Here is a 21,064-nt window from a genome sequence, read left to right as displayed (position 1 = left end):
TACTCAGTAATTATTGGAATTGGTGTTCATCAAAACTTTAAAGTGTTATATTATTGTCAAAGTTGTCGTAGCTGTTAGGATAACACTGTTCCCTACTTTAAATTATCATGACATTCTAATTTGGGCTTTCGGGTTTCTTGGGGTGTTACACTGTGTGATGTGATGTTTCGAATTTCTTGCTTCTGTTTATTGCTCTACGTACTCTCCCTTTTGTAAAAACCATTCTAAAGACCGATATAAATAACAGGCCTACTATTCACCTGCATCGGATACATATCCAACACACTAATCTTACAGTCCGCTTGAAGCAGTTTACAACGAAAATTTTATTTGGCATTGCTACTGTCCGTGTTAGATTGTCGTGGTACCAGGGTTTTACTTGTACCCTTCCCATTATTTCCTGGTATATTCTTTGGCAGGTGTCCCTTGGAATTATCTTCCCACCTAGTATAGATTTGTTAAGTCTTGTGGATGACAGCTACCCTCTCTTTTGTTGCAGGATGAGAAGCAGCAGATGGAGCAAGAGGAAGCAGTTCTAGACGAATCGGCCGACAGGAACGTCGGCTCCTGAAGAGGCATCCCACTGCCTTCCCGAAACGTTTCAGATCTGAAGCGTTTTCATCGATCGTCGTATATAAACAGTAGTGTTGGACCATCTGCTAGCAGTAGTGGTAGTTCTGTCACAGCTCAACCTCCATCTAACAGGTCTCTCCATCTGAGGTTTATATTTGCGCCTAACATCCTGGGGAAGGTATCCTGGTCTTGAAAAGACAGATGTGAAGACAAAAATACAGGAAGTCGTGTTTTTCAGATAAGATAAAACTTCTGGTTACTGCCTTCACAAGAATATTCGCTGTGCACAATCATTTGCCATCTGCTTGTTTTCCAGTTATCAGTTGCTCAGAAAATACGGTCCAGTACAGAGCAAGTTCTGATGCACTGGTCAAAGAGGATCTGAACATTCACTGGGCCTCATCTGCGATTTGGTGACCACCAAAAGCACATTACACTCTCCTGGAACAGTGTCTGTTGTTAATATACCACTAGAGCATAGTGCTCGCAGTTGGCAGATACCGTGTTCCACGTTCCTACAATCCCACGTCATATTAGGAAGTACGGAAACAGTCTGGTGAATTTCTTCTCTAGAAGTCTTCCGTTCATCCTCTGCCTAGTTGCAGGAATGGACAAGTGGTGAGCAGTAAGGAGAAGATTGATTGTGCCCAGCTATATAGAGAGATTGGCCTGAGTAGATTCGAGCACGATACAGTAGTTTTGGCAACAGGTGAATCTGCGGCAGACGAGTAACTTGGCCTGCTGGCATCCTGCCAGTTCATCGGTGGTCTGGTTGTCGGTTAGCCCAGTAATCTGGTGACCAGCTGGAAGCTCCAGGTTGACTGATTCCCCAGTGATCTGGTGACCTTCTGGAACCTCCAAGTGAATGCTTGGCCAGTAATCTGGTGGAAGCCCTAGGCTGCTGGTTAGCGCAGTACTTTGCTGGCAGTTCCAGACAGTCGTCTCCCCAGCGGTCTCGTCGGCCTGAGACTCCAGCCTCCAGCCCGGTCCTCCAGTGGATGAGCGTCCAGTCTGGCTGACCCCCCCGAGGCTCGCCAGGCGCATCAGCAGAGCGTGCGACGCAAGACCCGGCGGACTTCGCTGCTGGCATCTCTGGGCTTCGCCCGCCACCAGGGGCCCTCTGCTTCTTCCTCGGCAGCCGTCTCGTCCTTCCAGCAAGTGAGCGGCATGTACCGCACAGTGCGCCACGGAGAGAACTCTCTGCAGTACACCATCCTGCCACAGCAGGATGACCTGGGCAACGCCGGCGCGGCCTCCGGTGCTGGACCAGCCGGACGAAGGTAAGTCAACAAGTTTACCGCATGAAACTTCCTGGCTGATAAGAGCTGTGTGCCGGACCGAGACTCGAACTAGTGACCTTTCCTCCAGTTAGTCTCGGTCCAGCACACAGTTTTAATCCGCTAGGAAGTTTAATACCAGCGCACACTCCAGTGCAGAGTGAAAATTTCATTCTGGAAACATCCCCCAGGCTGTGGCTAAGCCATGTCTCCGCAATTTCCATTCTTCCAGTAGTGCTAGTTCTGCATGATCCGCAGGAGAGATTCAGTGAAGTATGGAAGGTAGGAGAGGAGGCGCTAGCGGAATTAAACCTGTAAGGACGGGTCGTGGGTAGCTCGTTTGGTAAAGCACTTGCCCGCGAGGCAAAGGTCCCGAGTTCGAGTCTCGGTCCGGCATACAGTTTTAATCTGCTATACTTCATACCAGCGCACATTCCACTGCAGAGTGAAAATTTGATTCGGGAGTTTACCATACCTCCAGAATCGTTCACACTCCAATCTCCTTCAAAACTTGAAGTATCGCGACTTACATACGAAACGCCATAGTCCCTCCAAAACTTCTTCCTGAATTCACAATTTCTCACGACAAATACTTTATCAACGTGACACTCTCGCGTCTTGGCATTACCCCCCCCCCCCTCATTATGGGTCTCCAACCGACACTGTCCTCTGATATATCAGACTCAAACACATTTTAATTTTTTCTTGACATAAATAGAAAGTCTTCTTCATGGCAAGGTCCCCTGTTCTTTCCTATTATGAACTCAGAAAAGACGTAGCATTTCTTGTTCTTCTATAAGTGGTGATATTAATAATATCCATTAGCGTCATCTGATTTTGAACGTAATTAACGTAAGAACATTTACACTTATTTTAATATCACTCTGTTAATACTAGTGCATGCTGCCTGTCTTCAAATTCTGTTAATAATGAAGCTTCCCAAAGGTAATGAAATATGGTAATTTTGACAGGCTACAGGTAGCTAAACAAACATGTGAATAATATGAGTGAATATCGGAGATTAATCTGTTGACACATCACTGAGCGTCGTATCAGTTTATTAACTTCAATAAGTTTCATAGTATGGTAATGAAATATTTTTTTTTTTATATTTGCCCTGGCGCTGGAACCAGTGATAGCGTTAGAGAGATCTGATAACCAATATTTCCATCTCAACTTTATCATAAATTTACCGTTTTTGCCTCCGTCAAGTATCACAACTCATGTGATCAATATATAATTCCACCACTCCATTTTACACCGTTTTTTAATTCCCACAGCTCACATGGTTCGGAAAGGCCTGGTTTTTCTCATCCCCAGATAAAGATAGCACATTTTCTAGGGTCATACCCTCTCTCTCCAAGAACGTGTAAATGTCGGGAAGCCACCAATCTTTCGTAAATCAGAAAACCATCATGTCGTCGCTAATTGTCACACTGCACGTACACATCGACACGTCGTCTGACGAAAGCCTCGCCTTGTTACGTCACACACTCCTCGCTTGGTGCGGTCAAACGTGTTTATCAGAACACTGATGGTCTGTGTGGTTTCCCTCGTATTTCTGTTCGATGTAAAATCAGACCGCTGTCATATGCGAAAGCAGAAAATTCCATCCGGTCACGCATGAGCCAAAAATAACTCTCGTTCCAGTCTTTGTCATGTGTTATTAATGTTGTCTCACTAGAACGTACGGTTTTCTCCAGGGTCCTTCGCAACCCTCACAAAGCGACGCAGCTGACGCTCATTACATATCTTCTCAGGTGCAGTTACATGGTGACATTACTAATTCACTCGGCCTGCCGTTCTAGTCGTCAAAAGTTATTTATTTGCCACGCTTTCCCTGATACCCCCTAACAATGTCTCCGGCTTTGGTAGTAGCCTCAGTTAGGCGAGGGAGAAGCCCGCAAGTTTCTTCAGGTAAGCTGTAATAGTTTGGACAAGAAGAGAATAGAAGCTTTGGAAATGCGGTGCTACAGAAGAATGCTGAAGATTAGATGGGTAGATCACATAACTAATGAGGAAATATAGAATAGGATTGGGGAGAAGAGAAGTTTGTGGCACAACTTCACTAGAAGAAGGGATCGGTTGGTAGGACATGTGTTGAGGCATCAAGGGATCACCAATTTAGTATTGGAGGACAGTGTGGAGGGTAAAAATTGTAGAGGGAGACCAAGAGATGAATACACTAAGCAAATTCAGAAGGATGTAGGATGCAGTAGGTACTGGGAGATGAAGCTTGTACAAGATAGAGTAGCATGGAGAGCTGCATCTAACCAGTCTCAGGACTGAAGACCACAACAACAACAACGGTGAAGGGTGGCCGCGGACCCCCTAGAAAGAGCCGGCGGACCCCTAAGGGGTCCGCGGACCACACGTTGGGAAGCCCTGCAGTAGTCTGTTTGTTTACGTATCTCTGTATTTGAATACGCATGCCTATACCAGTTTCTTTAGCGCTTTAGTGTAAATGTCTCGTTACATAATGGTGTTCTCATAGTTTTGTTGAGATAGTGCAGAAGTGTACGATGGAGCACCCTCCGCAGACGGTGATACGCCGGGTGTGGGTTCGCAGGACGCGGAAGGCGGGCGGCGGCCGTCTGAAGCTGGCGCTGGTGCTGGGCGTGGCGCTGGTGCTGGCGGCGGGCGCCGTCACGACGGCGGTGCTGGTGCCGCTCATGATCCCCCGGCCGCACGGCGCCGCCCACCGGCCTCTCACCAGGCACCACCACCCGCCACAGGTACCCGACCAGCTGCTGCTTCTGCAACACGACAGAGCTGTCAAGTGGTGGGGTACATACTATATACACTACTGGCCATTAAAATTGCTACACGAAGAAGAAATGCAGATGGTAAACGGATATTCATTGGCCAAATATATTATACTACAACTGACATCTGATTACAGTTTCACGCAATTTGGGTTCATAGATCCTTAGAAATCAGTACCCAGGACAACCACCTCTGGCCGTAATAACGGCCTTGATACGCCTGGGCATTGAGTCAAGCAGAGCTTGGATGGCGTGTACAGGTACAGCTGCCCATGCGGCTTCAACACGATACCACATTTCATCAATAGTAGTGACTGGCGTATTGTGACAAGCCAATTGCTCGGCCACCATTGACCAGACGTTTTCTATTGGTGAGAGATCTGGAGAATGCGCTGGCCAGGGCAGCAGTCGAACATTTTCTGTATCCGGAAAGGCCCGTACAGGGCCTTCAACATGCGGTCGTGCATTATCCTGCTGAAATTTAGGGTTTCGCAGGAATCTAATGGAAGGTAGAGCCACGGGTCGTAACTCATCTGAAATGTAACGTCCACTGTTCAAAATGCCGTCTGTGCGAACAAGAGGAGACCGAGACGTGTAACCAATGGCACCCCATACCATCACGCCGGTTGATACCGCAGTATGGCGATGACGTATACAAACTTCCAATGTGCGTTCACCGCGATGTCGCCAAACACGGATGCGACCACCGTGATGCTGTAAACAGAACTGGATTCATCCGAAAAAATGACGTTTTGCCATACGTGCACACAGGTTCGTCGTTATGTACACCATCGCAAGTGCTCCTGTCTGTGATGCAGCGTCAAGGGTAACCGCAGCCACTGTCTCCGAGCTGATAGTCCATGCTGCTGCAAACGTCGTCGAACTGTTCGTGCAGATGGTTGTTGTCTTGCAAACGTCCCCATCTGTTGACTCAGGGATCGAGACGTGGCTGCACGATCCGTTACAGCCATGCGGATAAGATGCCTCTCATCTCGACTGCTAGTGATACGAGGCCGTTGGGATCCAGCACGGCGTTCCGTATTAGCCCCCTGAACCACCGATTCCATATTCTGCTAACACTCATTTGATCTCGATCAACGCGAGCGGCAATGTCGCGGTACGATAAATCGCAATCGCGATAGGCTACAATCCGATCTTTATCAAAGTCGGAAACGTGATGGTATGCATTTCTCCTCCTTACACGAGGCATCACATCAACGTTTCACCAGGCAACGCCGTTCAACTGTTGTTTGTGTATGGTTCAAATAGTTCAAATGGCTCTGAGCACTATGCGACCCATCGTCTGAGGTCATCAGAACTTAGAACTAATTAAACGTAACTAACCTAAGGACATCACACACATCCATGCCCGAGGCAGGATTCGAACCTGTGACCATAGCGGTAGCTCGGTTCCAGACTGTAGCACCTAGAACCGCACGGCCACTCCGGCCGGCCGTTTGTGTATAATAAATCCGTTGAAAACTTACTTCATCTCAGCACACTGTACGTGTCGCCACCAGCGCCAACCTTGTGTGAATGCTCTTAAAAGCTAATCATTTGCATATCACACCATCTTCTTCCTGTCGGTTAAATTTCGCGTCTGTAGCACGTCATCTTCGTGGTGTAGCAATTTTAATGGCCGGTAGTGTATCTACTGCATTTCACACACTCGAAAAAGCCCTTCCAGAAAACTAGTTTGCTTCGTTTACCAGCAGAGTAACGCACACCTCTGACAAAAATGGTGAACATGGCTTTCTTTTAAAGACTCTCACAGAAAATTGGAGAACAAGCTGACTCAACCCCCACTCCGCTTTCAGCCCAGAAAGTATTCGCGACCTTATAACGCAGAACATTCTAAATCCTTTTACCCAGTCTTTCTTCTTAGCTTCGCCTTAATACTCAACATCTCCCTCTCACTGCAACTGCCTAGATACCTCTCTCTCCCCTGTCTCCTTTTCCTCTGATTGATTTACTGTGTATTCCACTGCCACTGTCTCGTCTGACCTACACATCTCCGTTTGTTTTTCGTTCCTACTGCTACTGTCTTTACCATACCACGGCAGCACAAATACTTTGGGATGGTCCAACCTATGTGTGGTCTCTCTCTTTTCCATTCCCATTGCCTCCTCTCTTGTTGTTCCCACTGCTGCTATCTCTACCAATCTCTTTCTCCTTTACTGCCACTCTCTCTCACTGGCCATCACTATCTCCTGTCTGACTTCCATTGCAGTTGTCTTCATCCATCTCTCTTTCTCTTCCACCATGACTGATTGGCTCTGAGCACTATGCGACTTAACTGCTAAGGTCATCAGTCGCCTAGAACTTAGAACTAATTAAACCTAACTAACCTAAGGACATCACACACATCCATGCCCGAGGCAGGATTCGAACCTGCGACCGTAGCGGCTATCCCACCATGACTGTCTTCTCTCTTCCTCTCCCACTGCCATTTTCTCTCGTTCAACACAAAAAGGACGAATATGTTCGTATAAGAGAGGCGAAATGAGAATGGAGGCACCTGGTTCCCCAATTTTCTGTCAGAGTGTTTTAAAGAGAAGAATGTTCGCCTTTTTCGTACTCTAACAGGAGGATTTCTCAGCTGGTTCCCTTCTTTTACCTGCCATAGCATGGTGTGCAGCTTACACCAACATAAAACTAATTCTATAGGTCACCAAAGTTTTCACATTTTTTAAAAATATATTTCGATACATTTATATACCTTGAGATATGTAGCCTATATTAGGCTCCCATCTGATGCAAATTCACTTTACACTATTTTACTGAAGAATGTCCGTTTTTAGGTTACACTTGCAGTACACCAAAAAATGCGGTGTATGATTTGTAAGTAAAAAGAATTTCATATCACAAAATCACTTTTTCTAGGGTTTTTACCCAGACAGGTTGCGGTATCGAGTAATTTCCAGGTCAAGATAGCGTGCACAGGCGTAAAGTGTCCATTATACACAAATACCGTGTCATATTTATTGGTGAAGCAGTGCTGACAATGAACATAATTTGCTGACATCAGGACCCTTGTAGTTACAAAAGAACCCTTGGCATGTATTCACTACAACAGCTAAAACTACATTTATGCAACAGACCGAATACTAAATCTCTGTTGGCCCATCACGGCTGGTAAGTACTTTTCAATGTCAAGAACCTTCACCAACAGCGGTACACTTTAAGATATTTTATTTTATTTTGAATGCAACCATTTTCGGCTATTCATTTTGCCATGTTCAGGCCCCATACGCTTTTATCCAAATAAACGATATGTTCTTATATTTGGATAAAAGCGTATGGGGCCTGAAGATGGCAAAATGAATTGACGAAACTGTTTGCTTTCAGAATAAAATAAAGTATATTACAGTATACGGCTGTTGTTGAAGTTCATTGACGTTGAAAAGACCGAACATTACATTCATATTTTACGCACATCAGCACGGTAACTTTGAACCTCTGCGTCCCGGTAACGGATAATGAGATTAAAAAAAATTCACGGTTCTCCGAGAACATCATCTTGAGAAGACATCGTAAAAATTTCGAAAATTTGCCATGAGTAGAAATTATAAAAGCGGCCATCCACAGAATTGGTACTTTTCGTAGCCAATAAATATGATTCTTAGGGTGTATCTTGGAAACAAATAAAGATATTCAAAAACGGAAAAATGGCGGTCTGAGGAATGTACAGTTAAGATTTGAGCCATTTGGTATGGTAAGTTATTTAGATAATTGCGGACCACGGTGCAAAAATTGGTAAAAACCGGTTTTTATAGTTTTCTGCACAAGTACAGTAACTCTGAACCGCTGGATACCAATAATGGATTATTATATCGAAAGGTTTCGACAGTCCCCGATAACACCACCTTAAGTTCATATGGTAAAAATTTCGATGATTTGCCATGAGGCTTTTACAGGCCGCCTAACGCTTACTGTAGACCACACCTAATGCATGAGAACTGACCAATTTTCTCGATTTTCTTGGGAAGGAGGAACTGTGTAATATTTAAATTTTGACCCTGTGCTGTAGGAATGCTACAGTATGCCCGTTCTTCTGATAGGTATACAGATAATCGCTAGGCTAAGAGCTATTCAAAACATGTGACTCTTTATCTCGGTGATCAATGGACCCCGAGATATGACCAGTGAAAAATCGCCATTTCGTGCGCAGTTTTTTGGAACATATTGGTACCGTGCGCAGCCGTGCGCGGACACATTAATGTATCAGGTCGTGCTGAGCTGAAAAACAATCAATCTTAAATCTTAAAAGATATTAAAGTAAGACAAACTCTTACGGCCGATATCTTTCTCCATCCCTCTTTAATCCGATAGTCCGCTCCCCCGAAACCAACCAACTACACAACAACCACACGTTAAGTAATCTCCTATGGTCACGTGGCAAATACGTGCCGACTGTTGCTGTTGACGCTGTAAGGCACCGCTGTTATGCACTACATTTGTAGCAACGGGTGAGCGTACCGTTAGACGTCTCTGTCTTGCAATAGCGTCGGCCGTGTCATGCAAAAGGCACTAGTACTTTGGTTACAGGTAGATTCTACTGGGACTCAAAGGGTTAAGTTTTGAAAACAGATTAAAATCGGATGCGACTTAGTCGGGACTATTTGGAGGGTGATCGACGGCAGTGAACTCAAGGCGTCAGATTGTTGCAGATGTCGCAGCGCTCGTGTGTGGTCTGACATTGTCACGGTGAAGGAGAGGGTGCGCCATGTGTGGACGAGCTCTTCGAAGTCGTGCTTTCAGTTTTCTGAGAATGTGACAGTACCTTGCAGAATTTATGGTGACGGGTTTAGATACGAATTCCAAATGCATCGCACCGTGAACATCCTAGCACACTACGAACATGACTTTACCTACTTGAGCTTTTTTTGGCGTCGGTGAATCTTTGTGGCGGAACTCCAATGGCACTTCCTTGTTTTATTTTATTTTTTATTTTTTTTAATTTATTTATTGTTCCGTGGGACCAAATTAAGGAGAAGTCTCCATGGTCATGGAACGAGTCAATACATGAAATTATAACACGATATTAGAAACAGATAAAATGAAATATAAAAAAAACATATTCAGATGACAAGTCGTAAGTTTAAATGAAGAAAATCAACAATGTAACACTGGAATTTGCTTAATTTTTTAGCTCTTCCAGGAGCTCCTCGACAGAATAGAAGGAGTGAGCCATGAGGAAACTCTTCAGTTTAGACTTAAAAGAGTTTGGGCTACTGCTAAGATTTTTGAGTTCTTGTGGTAGCTTATTGAAAATGGATGCAGCAGAATACTGCACTCCTTTCTGCACACGAGTCAAGGAAGTGCATTCTACATGCAGATTTGATTTCTGCCTAGTATTAACTGAGTGAAAGCTGCTAACTCTTGGGAATAGGCTAATATTGCTAACAACAAACGACGTTAAAGAAAATATATACTGTGAGGGCAATGTCAGAATTCCCAGATTTTTGAATAGGGGTCGACAAGAGGTTCTCGAACTTACACCACATATAGCTCGAACAGCCCGTTTTTGAGCCAAAAATACCCTTTTTGAATCCGAAGAATTACCATACGACATAAGCGTATGAAAATATGCTGTGGGTTTTTCAGGGTCAAAATGATGCACCCAGCTTTCGTCACCTGTCACAACGTTATTAAGGAACCCACCACGCTCAAAACGCAAAAGAAACTATTGACAAATGTCCAGTCTGGTTTGTTTCATGTCAGGAGTGAAATTGAGAAACCCACTATGCATACAATTTTGTTGAGGTTAGCACCACCGTCTCCTTCGTTACGAGCACGAACAGCCCAACGTCTCATGTTACTGGTGTCTTACAATCATCAGTATGCACAGCTTTCATTCTTCCATGGACTGCAATTGGAGGCATGTTTTCTGCGGGTAGAAACCCTATTAGAGCACACTGTTTCTCACGCACCGACATAGCCACTTTACAAAAAGTCATGTTACACCCTACAGTTAGGTGCGGCAGAGGGTTGCAATTTGCGTCAGCTTCGGGGAAAGTCGACCGCATAATACGCACATGTAACACTTCATCCGATGTCGAGAACAGAATTTAAAAAATTGGGAGAAATTACTTTTCCGCGCGCCGTGTAGGCGTTTGTGGACGTGTCGGTGGAAGCAAGATTGGTGTTGGTTCTTCTGGAAGTATCGGCGTTTGTATTATAATTAGTTGTGGCTTGGGAATCTTGACATGGCATAGTTGCGGCTCCAATCTCTCTATTGAGACCATTGTGGGTTTTACATTATAGCAATTTCAGTTGTATATCAGTGTCCCTGAATACGGTGACCGGAACGGTGGTTTGACAACGTCCGATCGAGGCACAGTATGGGAAGATCATCATAGAATTTGGTCGAGTTCGATTTATGGTTCCAACTAGTGTGCCAGGTCGAGACGTCTCTTGTCATAACTGATCGATAAACATACTGGATGGTAGTGGGAGCGATAACATTAATAGGCACACTTACTAGTTAACATTTATCATATTAATGCACTCTAAGATAAGAAAAAGGCTTCACGAAAGAATTATCCAAATGAGACGGAAATGTGTAGATGTGGTTAACTCGTACAGACTAACGAATAATTATAATTTCGGAAAAATTGGATGATTCGTTCAAGAGAAAGAATGTCACAAATTGAGGAAGTCAGTAACTCGTTGGTCCACATCTAGCCCTTCTGCAAGCTGTTATTCCTCTTGGCACTGATTGATACTGTTGTTGGATGTTGAGGGATGTCGTGCCTTCTGTTTAATTGTCGCATTAGATTGTCAAAATCCCGAGCTGGCTGGAGGTCCCTGCCCATAAAGCACCAACTTGCTCAACTGGGGAGAGATCCGGCGTTGCTGGTCAAGCTAGGATTCATCAAGGACGAAGACAAGTAGTACAAAACCTCGCCATCTGCCGGCGGGCATTATCTTGCTCAAACGTAAGCCCAGAATGGCGTGCAACAAGACGGGGCATGGAATACCGTCGACGTACCGCTGTGTCGTAACGATGACAACCAAAGGTGGTCCTGCTATGAAAAGAAATGGGACCGAATACCATCTTTCCTGGTTTTCGGGCACTATGGCGGGCGAGGATCAGGTTGGTATCCAGCCTCTGTCTGGGGTGTCTCCAGATATGTGTTCGCTGGTTATTGGGCCTCATTTTTAAACGGGACTCATCAATGAAGGCCTGTTCCAGTCAGTGAGATTCCAGGCAGAAGACGTGTCTGGAGACTGCTGGACAGTGGTCGGATACCAACTTGGGTGCCGGCCACCATACAGCCCGACAACCAGGAGCGATGGTGTGGATACTATTTCTTTTCATAGCAGGACCTCTTTAGTTGTCATCCGCGGGATTCTTACCGCGCAGCGGTACGTCGACGATATTCTACGCCCTGTTTCTTGCCCTTCATGGCAGTCCATCTTGGGCTTAAAGATAATACCCGCCCACATACGACGACAGTTTCTACTGCTTGCGAAACGCTATTGGCCAGCAAGTTCGACAGATCTCTCCCCAATTGAAAACGTTTTGATCATTATGGGCAGAGCGCTCCAACCAACTCCAAGGGAAGTACACCCACTTGAAAGTGGAGGCTACGGAGTGGATGAGAGTTCGGATTGAAGAGAAAGGGGTGGTAGGGTAGTCCATGCCGTTGTGCTAAAGCACTATGCAAGGGTCGCATAGTGGTTAGCGCATCTGCCGTGCGAGTAGGAGACTTGGGTTCGAATATCGGCCTAGGTACAAATTTTCATTCATTGCGGCTGTCTGCATACATTCATCATAGATGTTTGAGACCTTAAAAGGTCTCAGGAACCATATAGTTTCAATTGATATAAGATCTTTGACAGTGTAGGTTTTAATGATTGAGAGTACAAACGAGAACACATCAGGCAAGAGGGAATGTTGTGTCTGTACTATTGTTCTGGCTCTGCACTCTAAAGGGCAGTGAGCTGGAGCTAGGAGTGCAGATATATTTAAAAATATCGATATTAAATAGGTATCTACACTCGCTATATCGAGACACAGTATCGTTATATCGATATATCGACGGAGCTGCCTATAAAAATATCGGCAGCAAATATAAATTGTAAATATGCTTCCAGTTTTGGCCGGCCGCGGTGGTCTACCGGTTCTGGCGCTGCAGTCCGGAACCGCGGGACTGCTACGGTCGCAGGTTCGAATCCTGCCTCGGGCATGGATGTGTGTGATGTCCTTAGGTTAGTTAGGTTTAAGTAGTTCTAAGTTCTAGGGGACTTATGACCTCAGATGTTGAGTCCCATAGTGCTCAGAGCCATTTGAACCATTTTTATTTGCTTCCAGTTTTAGAGCTGCATAAATATTGTTTATTATTAGATATTCTGTACATCAACAAGCTAGCAGCTTGCCTGTCCTTAGACCAAGAATTGAAAGGAGAACGATACACATTCACGTATGGCGATAAACTTTGCTAACAATTGTAACTGTACGTAACTGGCACAATAAAAGATGTCCAATGGCTGCGACGTTCGGCTTCGTCACATATCGGATTTGTCCGGAACGCTTGAAACGTCCCCTTAGAAAAATTATACATGACTGTGCTTAAACTGACACACAATATTTTTAGCGCAACGCAATCTGACTTTCAAAAATCCCTACAAAAGAATGGCCCTGACTAACATCAACCTATACCTTTCACAAATCACTTACCTCACAAAAATCTTCGTTACTCAAGCTACAGCAATACAGCGAGCGCTACTACTGCCAGCTAAATAAAAGATTCAAACTACGGAAGGGACTAACTACTAATAGGTATAGTTAGCAAATGAAAGATTTTAATAGAGAACAAACAATGTATTTACCTTAATAGTCATCAAAAGTCATAATATATATATATATATATATATATATATATATATATATATATATATATATATAGCAGTTCATGACATCCAGTCTTACAAATTTCAAAACTCCGCCATTTCTCTCCTCACATCCACCACTGCTGGCGGCTCACCTCCAACTGCGCAACGCTACGCGCTGTTCACATCCAGCTGCCCAACACTACAATGGCAGACAACAATGCAAACTAGCCACAGGCAGCACACAGCACAGCCAGTGATTTTCATACAGAGCGCAACGTGGCGTTACCATTAAAAAAACCTAAACAGCCTACTTACACGCTTCGTGTCGACTTCCCTACTTCTTCATTTCTGTTAACGCCAGTGACCTGGCAGTGCTAGTGTCAAAACTGCTGAACGTTGCAGTTTCTGTAGGTAGCGCCGAGCACAGATTACGTCAGCATTTCCTCTCACACGTCTCAGCTCACCGCAAAGATCAATCTTGTCATTTAGATATCTGTTCATTATTTTCCGCAACTGCTTTTGAAGAAAGCCGATGTGAAAAAATAGCACACTAGTTGCGTTAAGACTTGTTTACTAAGGTCACTAGTGTGCTATTTCTTCACATCGTGAATCTTGTTATTCCATTCATAACCCCCCCTCCCACCTCTCCAGTGTAGGCGGACTACTACTTCCTTTGTGCTTCACACAGTCAAAAGTGAAAGACATGATGAAAGTTCAAAACGTAATAAGACTCCTTCACGCAGTGAACGTAAAATTATGTCCTACTCCAATTTGAAACCAATAACTTCAGATATGTACCGAAAAAATGTGAAAAAATATAACGTGAAATAAAAACATTGGCACTCGATATAGCTATTATGATATCTAATCATCGATGTATGTCTGGTAGAAATATTGCAACACGTATCGATAATGGAACATACGAGGCATGTCTAAAATGTGTCCCACCTTTGGCCAGAAAAAATATTTGGAATACCTGACGGGGTTGGGTCCCTAATCCCGTTCAAACTAGGCCCCTTCTGCTTGCACACACTTAGCCCACCGATCCTTCCGCTACTGGGAACAGTTCTGGAGTCTTCATTTGGAATGGTGTTCAGCTCCGTCGTAGTGTTCCGCATAATCTCTTCTCTACTCTCAAAATTAAAATACAAGGTGAAAGGATATCAATGATACGATTCGCTGATGACATTGCTATCCTGAGTGAAAGTGAATCGGTGGGTTCAGGAGGGTAATACGGAATGCCATGCTGGATCCCAACGGCCTCGTATCACTAGCAGTCGAGATGAGAGGCATCTTATCCGCACGGCTGTAACGGATCGTGCAGCCACGTCTCGATCTCTGAGTCAACAGATGGGGGCGTTTGCAAGACAACAACCGTCTGCTGAACGGAATGAACAGTCTAATGAGTATGGTTTGAGAGTAAATCGGAGAAAGACGAAGGTAATGAGAAGTAGTAGAAATGAGAACAGCGAGAAACTTAACATCAGGATTGATGGTCACGAAGTCAATGAAGTTAAGGAATTCTGCTACCTAGGCAGTAAAATAACCAATGACGGACGGAGCAAGGATGACATCAAAAGCAGACTCGCTACGGCAAAAAAGGCATTTCTGGCCAAGAGAAGTCTACTAATATCAAATACCGGCCTAAATTTGAGGAAGAAATTTCTGAGGATGTACGTCTGGAGTACAACATTGTATGGTAGTGAAACATGGACTGTGGGAAAACCGGAACGAAGAGAATCGAAGCATTTGAGATGTGGTGCTATAGACGAATGTTGAAAATTAGGTGGACTGATAAGGTAAGGAATGAGGAGGTTCTACGCAGAATCGGAGAGGAAAGGAATACGTGGAAAACACTGATAAGGAGAAGGGACAGGATGATAGGACATCTGCTAAGACATGAGGGAATGACTTCCATGGTACTAGAGGGAGCTGTAGAGGGCAAATACTGTAGAGGAAGACAGAGACTGGAATACGTCAAGCAAATAATTGAGGACGTAGGTTGCAAGTGCTACTCTGAGATGAAGAGGTTAGCACAGGAAAGGAATTCGTGGCGGGCCGCACCAAACCAGTCAGTAGACTGATGAAAAAAAAAAAAACTCTCAAAACGGGATCCTTTCAGTGGCGTCTTCAATTATGGAAACATCCAGAAGTCGCAAGGAGCCATGTCTGGACAGCAGGGAGGTTGTCGAACGGCTGTAATTCCATGTTTGGCCAAGAAATTTTGGATCAAGTGGGATGAAAGTGCAGGGGCGTTGTCGCGATGCAGTTGCCAGTTTTTCGCCGTCCACATGTGTGGTCTTTTGCGCCGAACAGCGTCACGGAGTCGCTGGAGAACACCTTGATAGTACTCCTTTGTCACTGTTTGTCCTTCCGGTGCGTATTCGGGATGCACAATTCCACGGACATCAAAGAAGACAGCATCGCCTTGATTTTGCTTCGCACCTGCCGCACTTTCTTCGGCCTTGGAGACTCGGGATGCTTCCATTGCGACGACTGTCTTTTTGTTTCTGGGTCGTACCCGTACACCCATGACTTATCTTCAGTTATCACGGTGTTCAGAAACCCAGGATCAGTGTTGGTGATGTCCAGAAGGTCCTGTGCAACGGCAAAACGGAGGTCTTTTGTTCGGCGACAACATCTTTGGCACGAATTTCGCAGCCACTCGGTACATGTTCAAATCGTCACGCAAAATTGCATCTGCAGAATCTTTACTCACTACAACCTCTTGGGCAATCTCCCGTACGGTGGGCCATCGCCAAATTTTGCGCCCTCTCAACAACGACTGCGCCCCGAGCAGTTTGGGGCCTGCCAGAACGCTGGTCACTCTCCGCTGATGCGCGGCCATTTTTGAATCGGTTGAACCACTCCTTAATTTGTGTTACACCCATCGCATCTGCTCCAAACACATGCTGAATCTTACGAATTGTTTCGCTTTGAGAAGCTTTTGACAAAATTTGATGCAGTGTCTTTGCTCAACACGTGCAGTCGACTTCAGAGAATCGGTAATCCGACGAACACGCTGTGTAGCTCCTCACTCAGAGACCTACAGGCAGCGACTGACGTGCTGGAAGGCGGGGACGAAATTCACGCATGCGCATAAAGGTCTCTTCCTTTACTGTGTACAGTGGCGTCGCGCTATCGTCTCTATTTTGCGCGGGAAAATCGAAGGTCGGGTACTTTTTAGACAGATATCGTATATCGGTACGTCGGTATATCGATATTTTATCGATAACCGTAGTTGGAGAACCCTCGTGTAGTGGCCATAGTAACCTTCATGCCACCAGAGGCACATATTCAAGCAGGGGAGACAGGAAGCGCAGATGTGCCTCATCTTTGGTTTGTTTGGGGGGAAGAGACCAAACAGCGAGGTCATCGGTCTCATCGGATTAGGGAAGGATGGGGAAGGAAGTTGGCCGTGCCCTTTCAAAGGAACCATCCCAGCATTTGCCTGGAGCGATTTAGGGAAATCACGGAAAACCTAAATCAGGATGGCCGGACGGGGGATTGAACCGTCGTCCTCCCGAATGCAAGTCCAGTGTCTTACCACTGCGCCACCTCGCTCGGTGTGCCTCATCTGTGAGACGCTGTGGAAGGACGACTGATCGGCCTCACGAGGCGACCCGCCATTAATCCCCGTGGGGATTCTCCATAGCCCACAGTCTCGTTTTTGAAGGAAACATGGTCACTCGTAAAGGTAGCCTCATCTGTCAATAGTATAAATAGCAGAAATCGTAACAACTATGGTGGCCTGTGCAACCAACCAGCGAATAAACCGCCACTGCTGTGGCAAGTCCGCAGGTAATAAGGCGTGCCTGCACGCGTTGTAACTGATACGGACAGCGGCAGTTGGCGTGGAGGATGTTCCACACTGTCATCTGGATGATTCTAAGCTGGCAGACCGCCTGCCTGGTGCCTAAACCGAAGTCACTGACAAAGAGCTTTCATCGTCACCTTCGAGAGAGCGTACCTTCGTTGGAATGAATCTCTGACCATATGTCCGTATGACCTTCCTTTGCCCCTTATCCGTTCAGGGACCGCTTCTTACAGCTTGTCGCCATTTATCAAATTCAAATGGCTCTGAGCACTATGGGACTTAAACATCTGAGGTCATCAGTCCCCTGGACTTAGAACTTCTTAAACCTAACTAACCTAAGGACATCACACACATCCATCCCCGAGGCAGGATTAGAACCTGCGACCGTAGCAGCAGCGCGGTTCCGGACTGAAGCGCCCAGAACCGCTCGACCATAGCGGCCGGCCGCCATTTATCAAAATCGCACTGTATGTGTGAGTTGCCTGACAAGGGAATGGTCCAATCAGACATGTCGAAACAAGCTTTGAAATTTTTTAGACACCAAAATAAATACTACGTCAAAATTTTACCTGCTAAGGCACACTGCCCCAGTACTTAAAAATTGTTGAAAATTGCCAAATTCGTTGCTCGCCAGGTAGCTGGAGGAATGTACATCTGCAGCAGACGGCGCACGCGCAACTTTGGTGGACTGCACGTTGGCAAACAGATGACATGGCACAACGTGATCGTCTATTTGTAAAGTGAATTCCAGTTTCCGTTGATACACAATTGTTCACAGTTCACAGTTCCTATTCACTCATTTAATATCCATAACAATTAGTATTGCCAACGGCCTTGCCGCAGTGGCAACACCGGTTCCCGTCAGATCACCGAAGTTAAGCGCTGTCGGGCTGGGCTAGCACTTGGATGGGTGACCATCCGGTCTGCCGAGCGCTGTTGGCAAGCGGGGTGCACTCAGCCCTTGCGAAGCAAACTGAGGAGCTACTTGACTGAGAAGTAGCGGCTACGGTCTCGGAAACTGAGAGACGGCCGGGAGAGCGGTGTGGTGACCACACGCTCCTCCACATCCGCATCCAGTGACGCCTGTGGGCTGAGGATGACACGGCGGCCAGTCGGTACCTTTGGGTTGGTTGGTTGGTTGGTTGGGGAAGGAGACCAGACAGCGTGGTCATCGGTCTCATCGGATTAGGGAAGGAAGTCGGCCGTGCCCTTTCAGAGGAACCATCCCGGCATTTGCCTGGAATGATTTAGGGAAATCACGGAAAACCTAAATCAGGATGGCCGAACGCGGGATTGAACCGTCGTCCTCCCGAATGCGAGTCCAGTGTCTAACCACTGCCCCACCTCGCTCGGTGGTACCTTTGGGTCTTCTTGACCTGTTCGGGAGGAGTTTAGTTTAGTTTCAATAATTAGTATTTGCCTTTACGATGCCACTAAGTGTTAATAGTGGAGATAAAACTAATTTTCTTTGTGTCTTCTTTGTATATGCTTGCCAATAGCATCTGTCTTTGTGCAGGCTGCGGAGTTTCACAGTAATGTGGAATCCAATTTATGTTTTCAACCTTGTAGAGATGAAATATGAAGAATGTGGTACACAGTCACCTATTTCTTCTGAAGACCTATATATGTTATTTAGTAGTCAGCTACTCGGACATTCGTCCCAATGATGTCGACTTTCATTAGAATTTGTAGAAACATTAGAAGGAACAGGAAATATTTCTGACGAATCCGTAAATTGTGGTTCGATTGATGACTGTTGTTCTGGTTAAAGAACAGAACACAAATACAGTACATTCCCAGCCCAAAGAAAACACTATAGTAATAGCTTTCAGCGACGAAAAAGTCTGTAAATCTTCTGGTTAAATGAAGCAAGGAGAAGAATCTTATAGTTAAGCACAATGCAAAAGCGGTTTCGTCTCGTTAAGTCTGAACGTGAACTCCATAAATGGAAGAAAGATTTCCACGAAGTACGAAATATGCACTGAAATGAAACTCGCAAAAGTGTGTACGAAAAATTGTAATACAGATTTAAAGCTGTTCATGATATCTGTGGGACTCGGTCCTCTAAATTACAAGTCACTTTAACATTATTGATTTCCAGGTTTCTTCGACATAATCAAACAGATTCAGGAAATTATATGCACATGGAAATCGCGTAATTACGAAGTTTACTTCAAGTAAATTTTTAGACGAGATGTTATTAATAGGCAGTACCATAGAGAAATTCACAGCTGACGGAAGACAAAGGTTCTTGTTACCTCCTACCTAAAATGTCGTGCAAATGTCGTGCATAAAGCCAGTCAGGTTTAGAGTAAGAACACCGTGAAGCGTTTCGAATAAACAAAGACACATCCGCTTTGAAGTGGATGAATGCTACGACACATTCGCATACAATAATGCCAGTGATAAGTATCAATAGATTACTGTTTCCGCAAATTTCTCAGACTTAAGGAACATCGAGGGAAATTAGGACCAAAAATTTAAAAAAAAGGACTGTTCACTAGTAAAAGTCTTGTAATCGACATAAAAAAATCTGGAAAAATGGGGGAGAATAGTTTTTAACACCTTTTTACCAAGACATCTGCATTGGTTTTGTTGGATTCTTGACCTGGACATAATAATAGCTCTGTGTTTAGGAGGATGGCGAAAGGGCTGTTATATTACTTGGATTCCATCCAGAACTATGGTATGGTTGAGCTTCACGATAAAAAAATGTTTCTACAATGTAAATCATTTTACTGATAACTGTCAGATAGGGGACTGATGACCGTAGATTTTAAGTTCCATAGTGCTCAGAGCCATTTGAACTGTCAGACAATATAATTTATGATAGCTAGTCATTTCAAGTTTATCAGCGAAACAATATTGTAAAAATTCAGTCATTTCTGCATTGTCAGTAAGCATTACCATATTTTACGAATATGTCTAGGTTTTTGTGGTATGTAGCACAGTATGCAGAACAATGACCACGACAATTTCTTATTCCCTTCCAGTTCGATTTAAATAATACCATTAATTACTGTGAAGTTCCTGAATGCATTAATTTTTATCAGGTGTGTCTGGTGTAATGAAAATGTTCTTTTTTCGGCAGCCAGTAGACACACTGCATTTTTGTGATAACTACAAGGAATAAACAAGGAACTGTTTCATTACTAGCAAAATATACATTATTGAAAAGTTATCGTAAAATCTGTGCGTCAGTAATGGTTCCAAAATATTTAATGTCAACAAATTAAAGTCCCAATTGACGAAAGTCGTCTGTGATGTGACAGAACTCTTTTTGCTGCAAAAAATAAAAAAATAAAATAAAAAATACAACGTGACTTCAAATAATTGGTTCAAAAGAATGGCCCTGACTATAAAGAAATCTTAACAATAACCTACACATTTCATTGAGCACTTACCTTACAAAAATCTTCAATACGCGAACAAAAAATCGTGCAAATGGCTCTGAGCACTATGGGACTTAACTGCTGAGGTCATCAGTCCCCTAGAACTTAGAACTACTTAAACCTAACTACCCTAAGGACATCACACATATCCATGCCCGAGACAGGATTCGAATCTGCGACCGTAGCGGTCGCGCGGTTCCAGACTGTAGCGCCTAGAACCGCTCGGCCACATCGGCCGGCCAATCCGCGAACTACTGCAATACAGCGAGTGATGTATTTTTACCTTAGTAGTGTGACATCCAGTTCAAACACGAATATAAGTCGTCATTGTCATCCAGTACAAAGATATATAATCATGAATAATTTTCAAACTGCAAGTCGAATACTTCCCGATCGTTA

The 21,064-nt window shown here is 44.7% G+C and overlaps 1 protein-coding gene and 1 pseudogene across 2 annotated transcripts in view; both read left to right on the top strand.

Annotated features, from left to right (window-relative positions):
- The first annotated feature begins 895 nt into the window (after positions 1-895).
- LOC126106518 (syndecan-like) overlaps positions 896-21,064 on the top strand; it is a 479,376-nt gene continuing 459,207 nt past the window's right edge. For both annotated transcript variants that reach the window (XM_049912846.1, XM_049912845.1), the window contains exons 1-2: positions 896-1,853; positions 4,420-4,585. In XM_049912846.1, coding sequence (XP_049768803.1) covers positions 1,741-1,853; positions 4,420-4,585 — 279 coding nt within the window. In that variant the 5' untranslated portion in view covers positions 896-1,740. The remainder of the gene's footprint in view (positions 1,854-4,419; positions 4,586-21,064) is intronic.
- Positions 18,098-18,215, top strand: LOC126106950 (5S ribosomal RNA; annotated as a pseudogene).

Source organism: Schistocerca cancellata, chromosome 10 (genome assembly GCF_023864275.1).
Source record: "Schistocerca cancellata isolate TAMUIC-IGC-003103 chromosome 10, iqSchCanc2.1, whole genome shotgun sequence".
NCBI classification, from domain to species: domain Eukaryota; kingdom Metazoa; phylum Arthropoda; class Insecta; order Orthoptera; family Acrididae; genus Schistocerca; species Schistocerca cancellata.
Note: the sequence above shows the minus strand (reverse complement) of the source record. Positions and strands in the feature narration are given on the sequence as shown.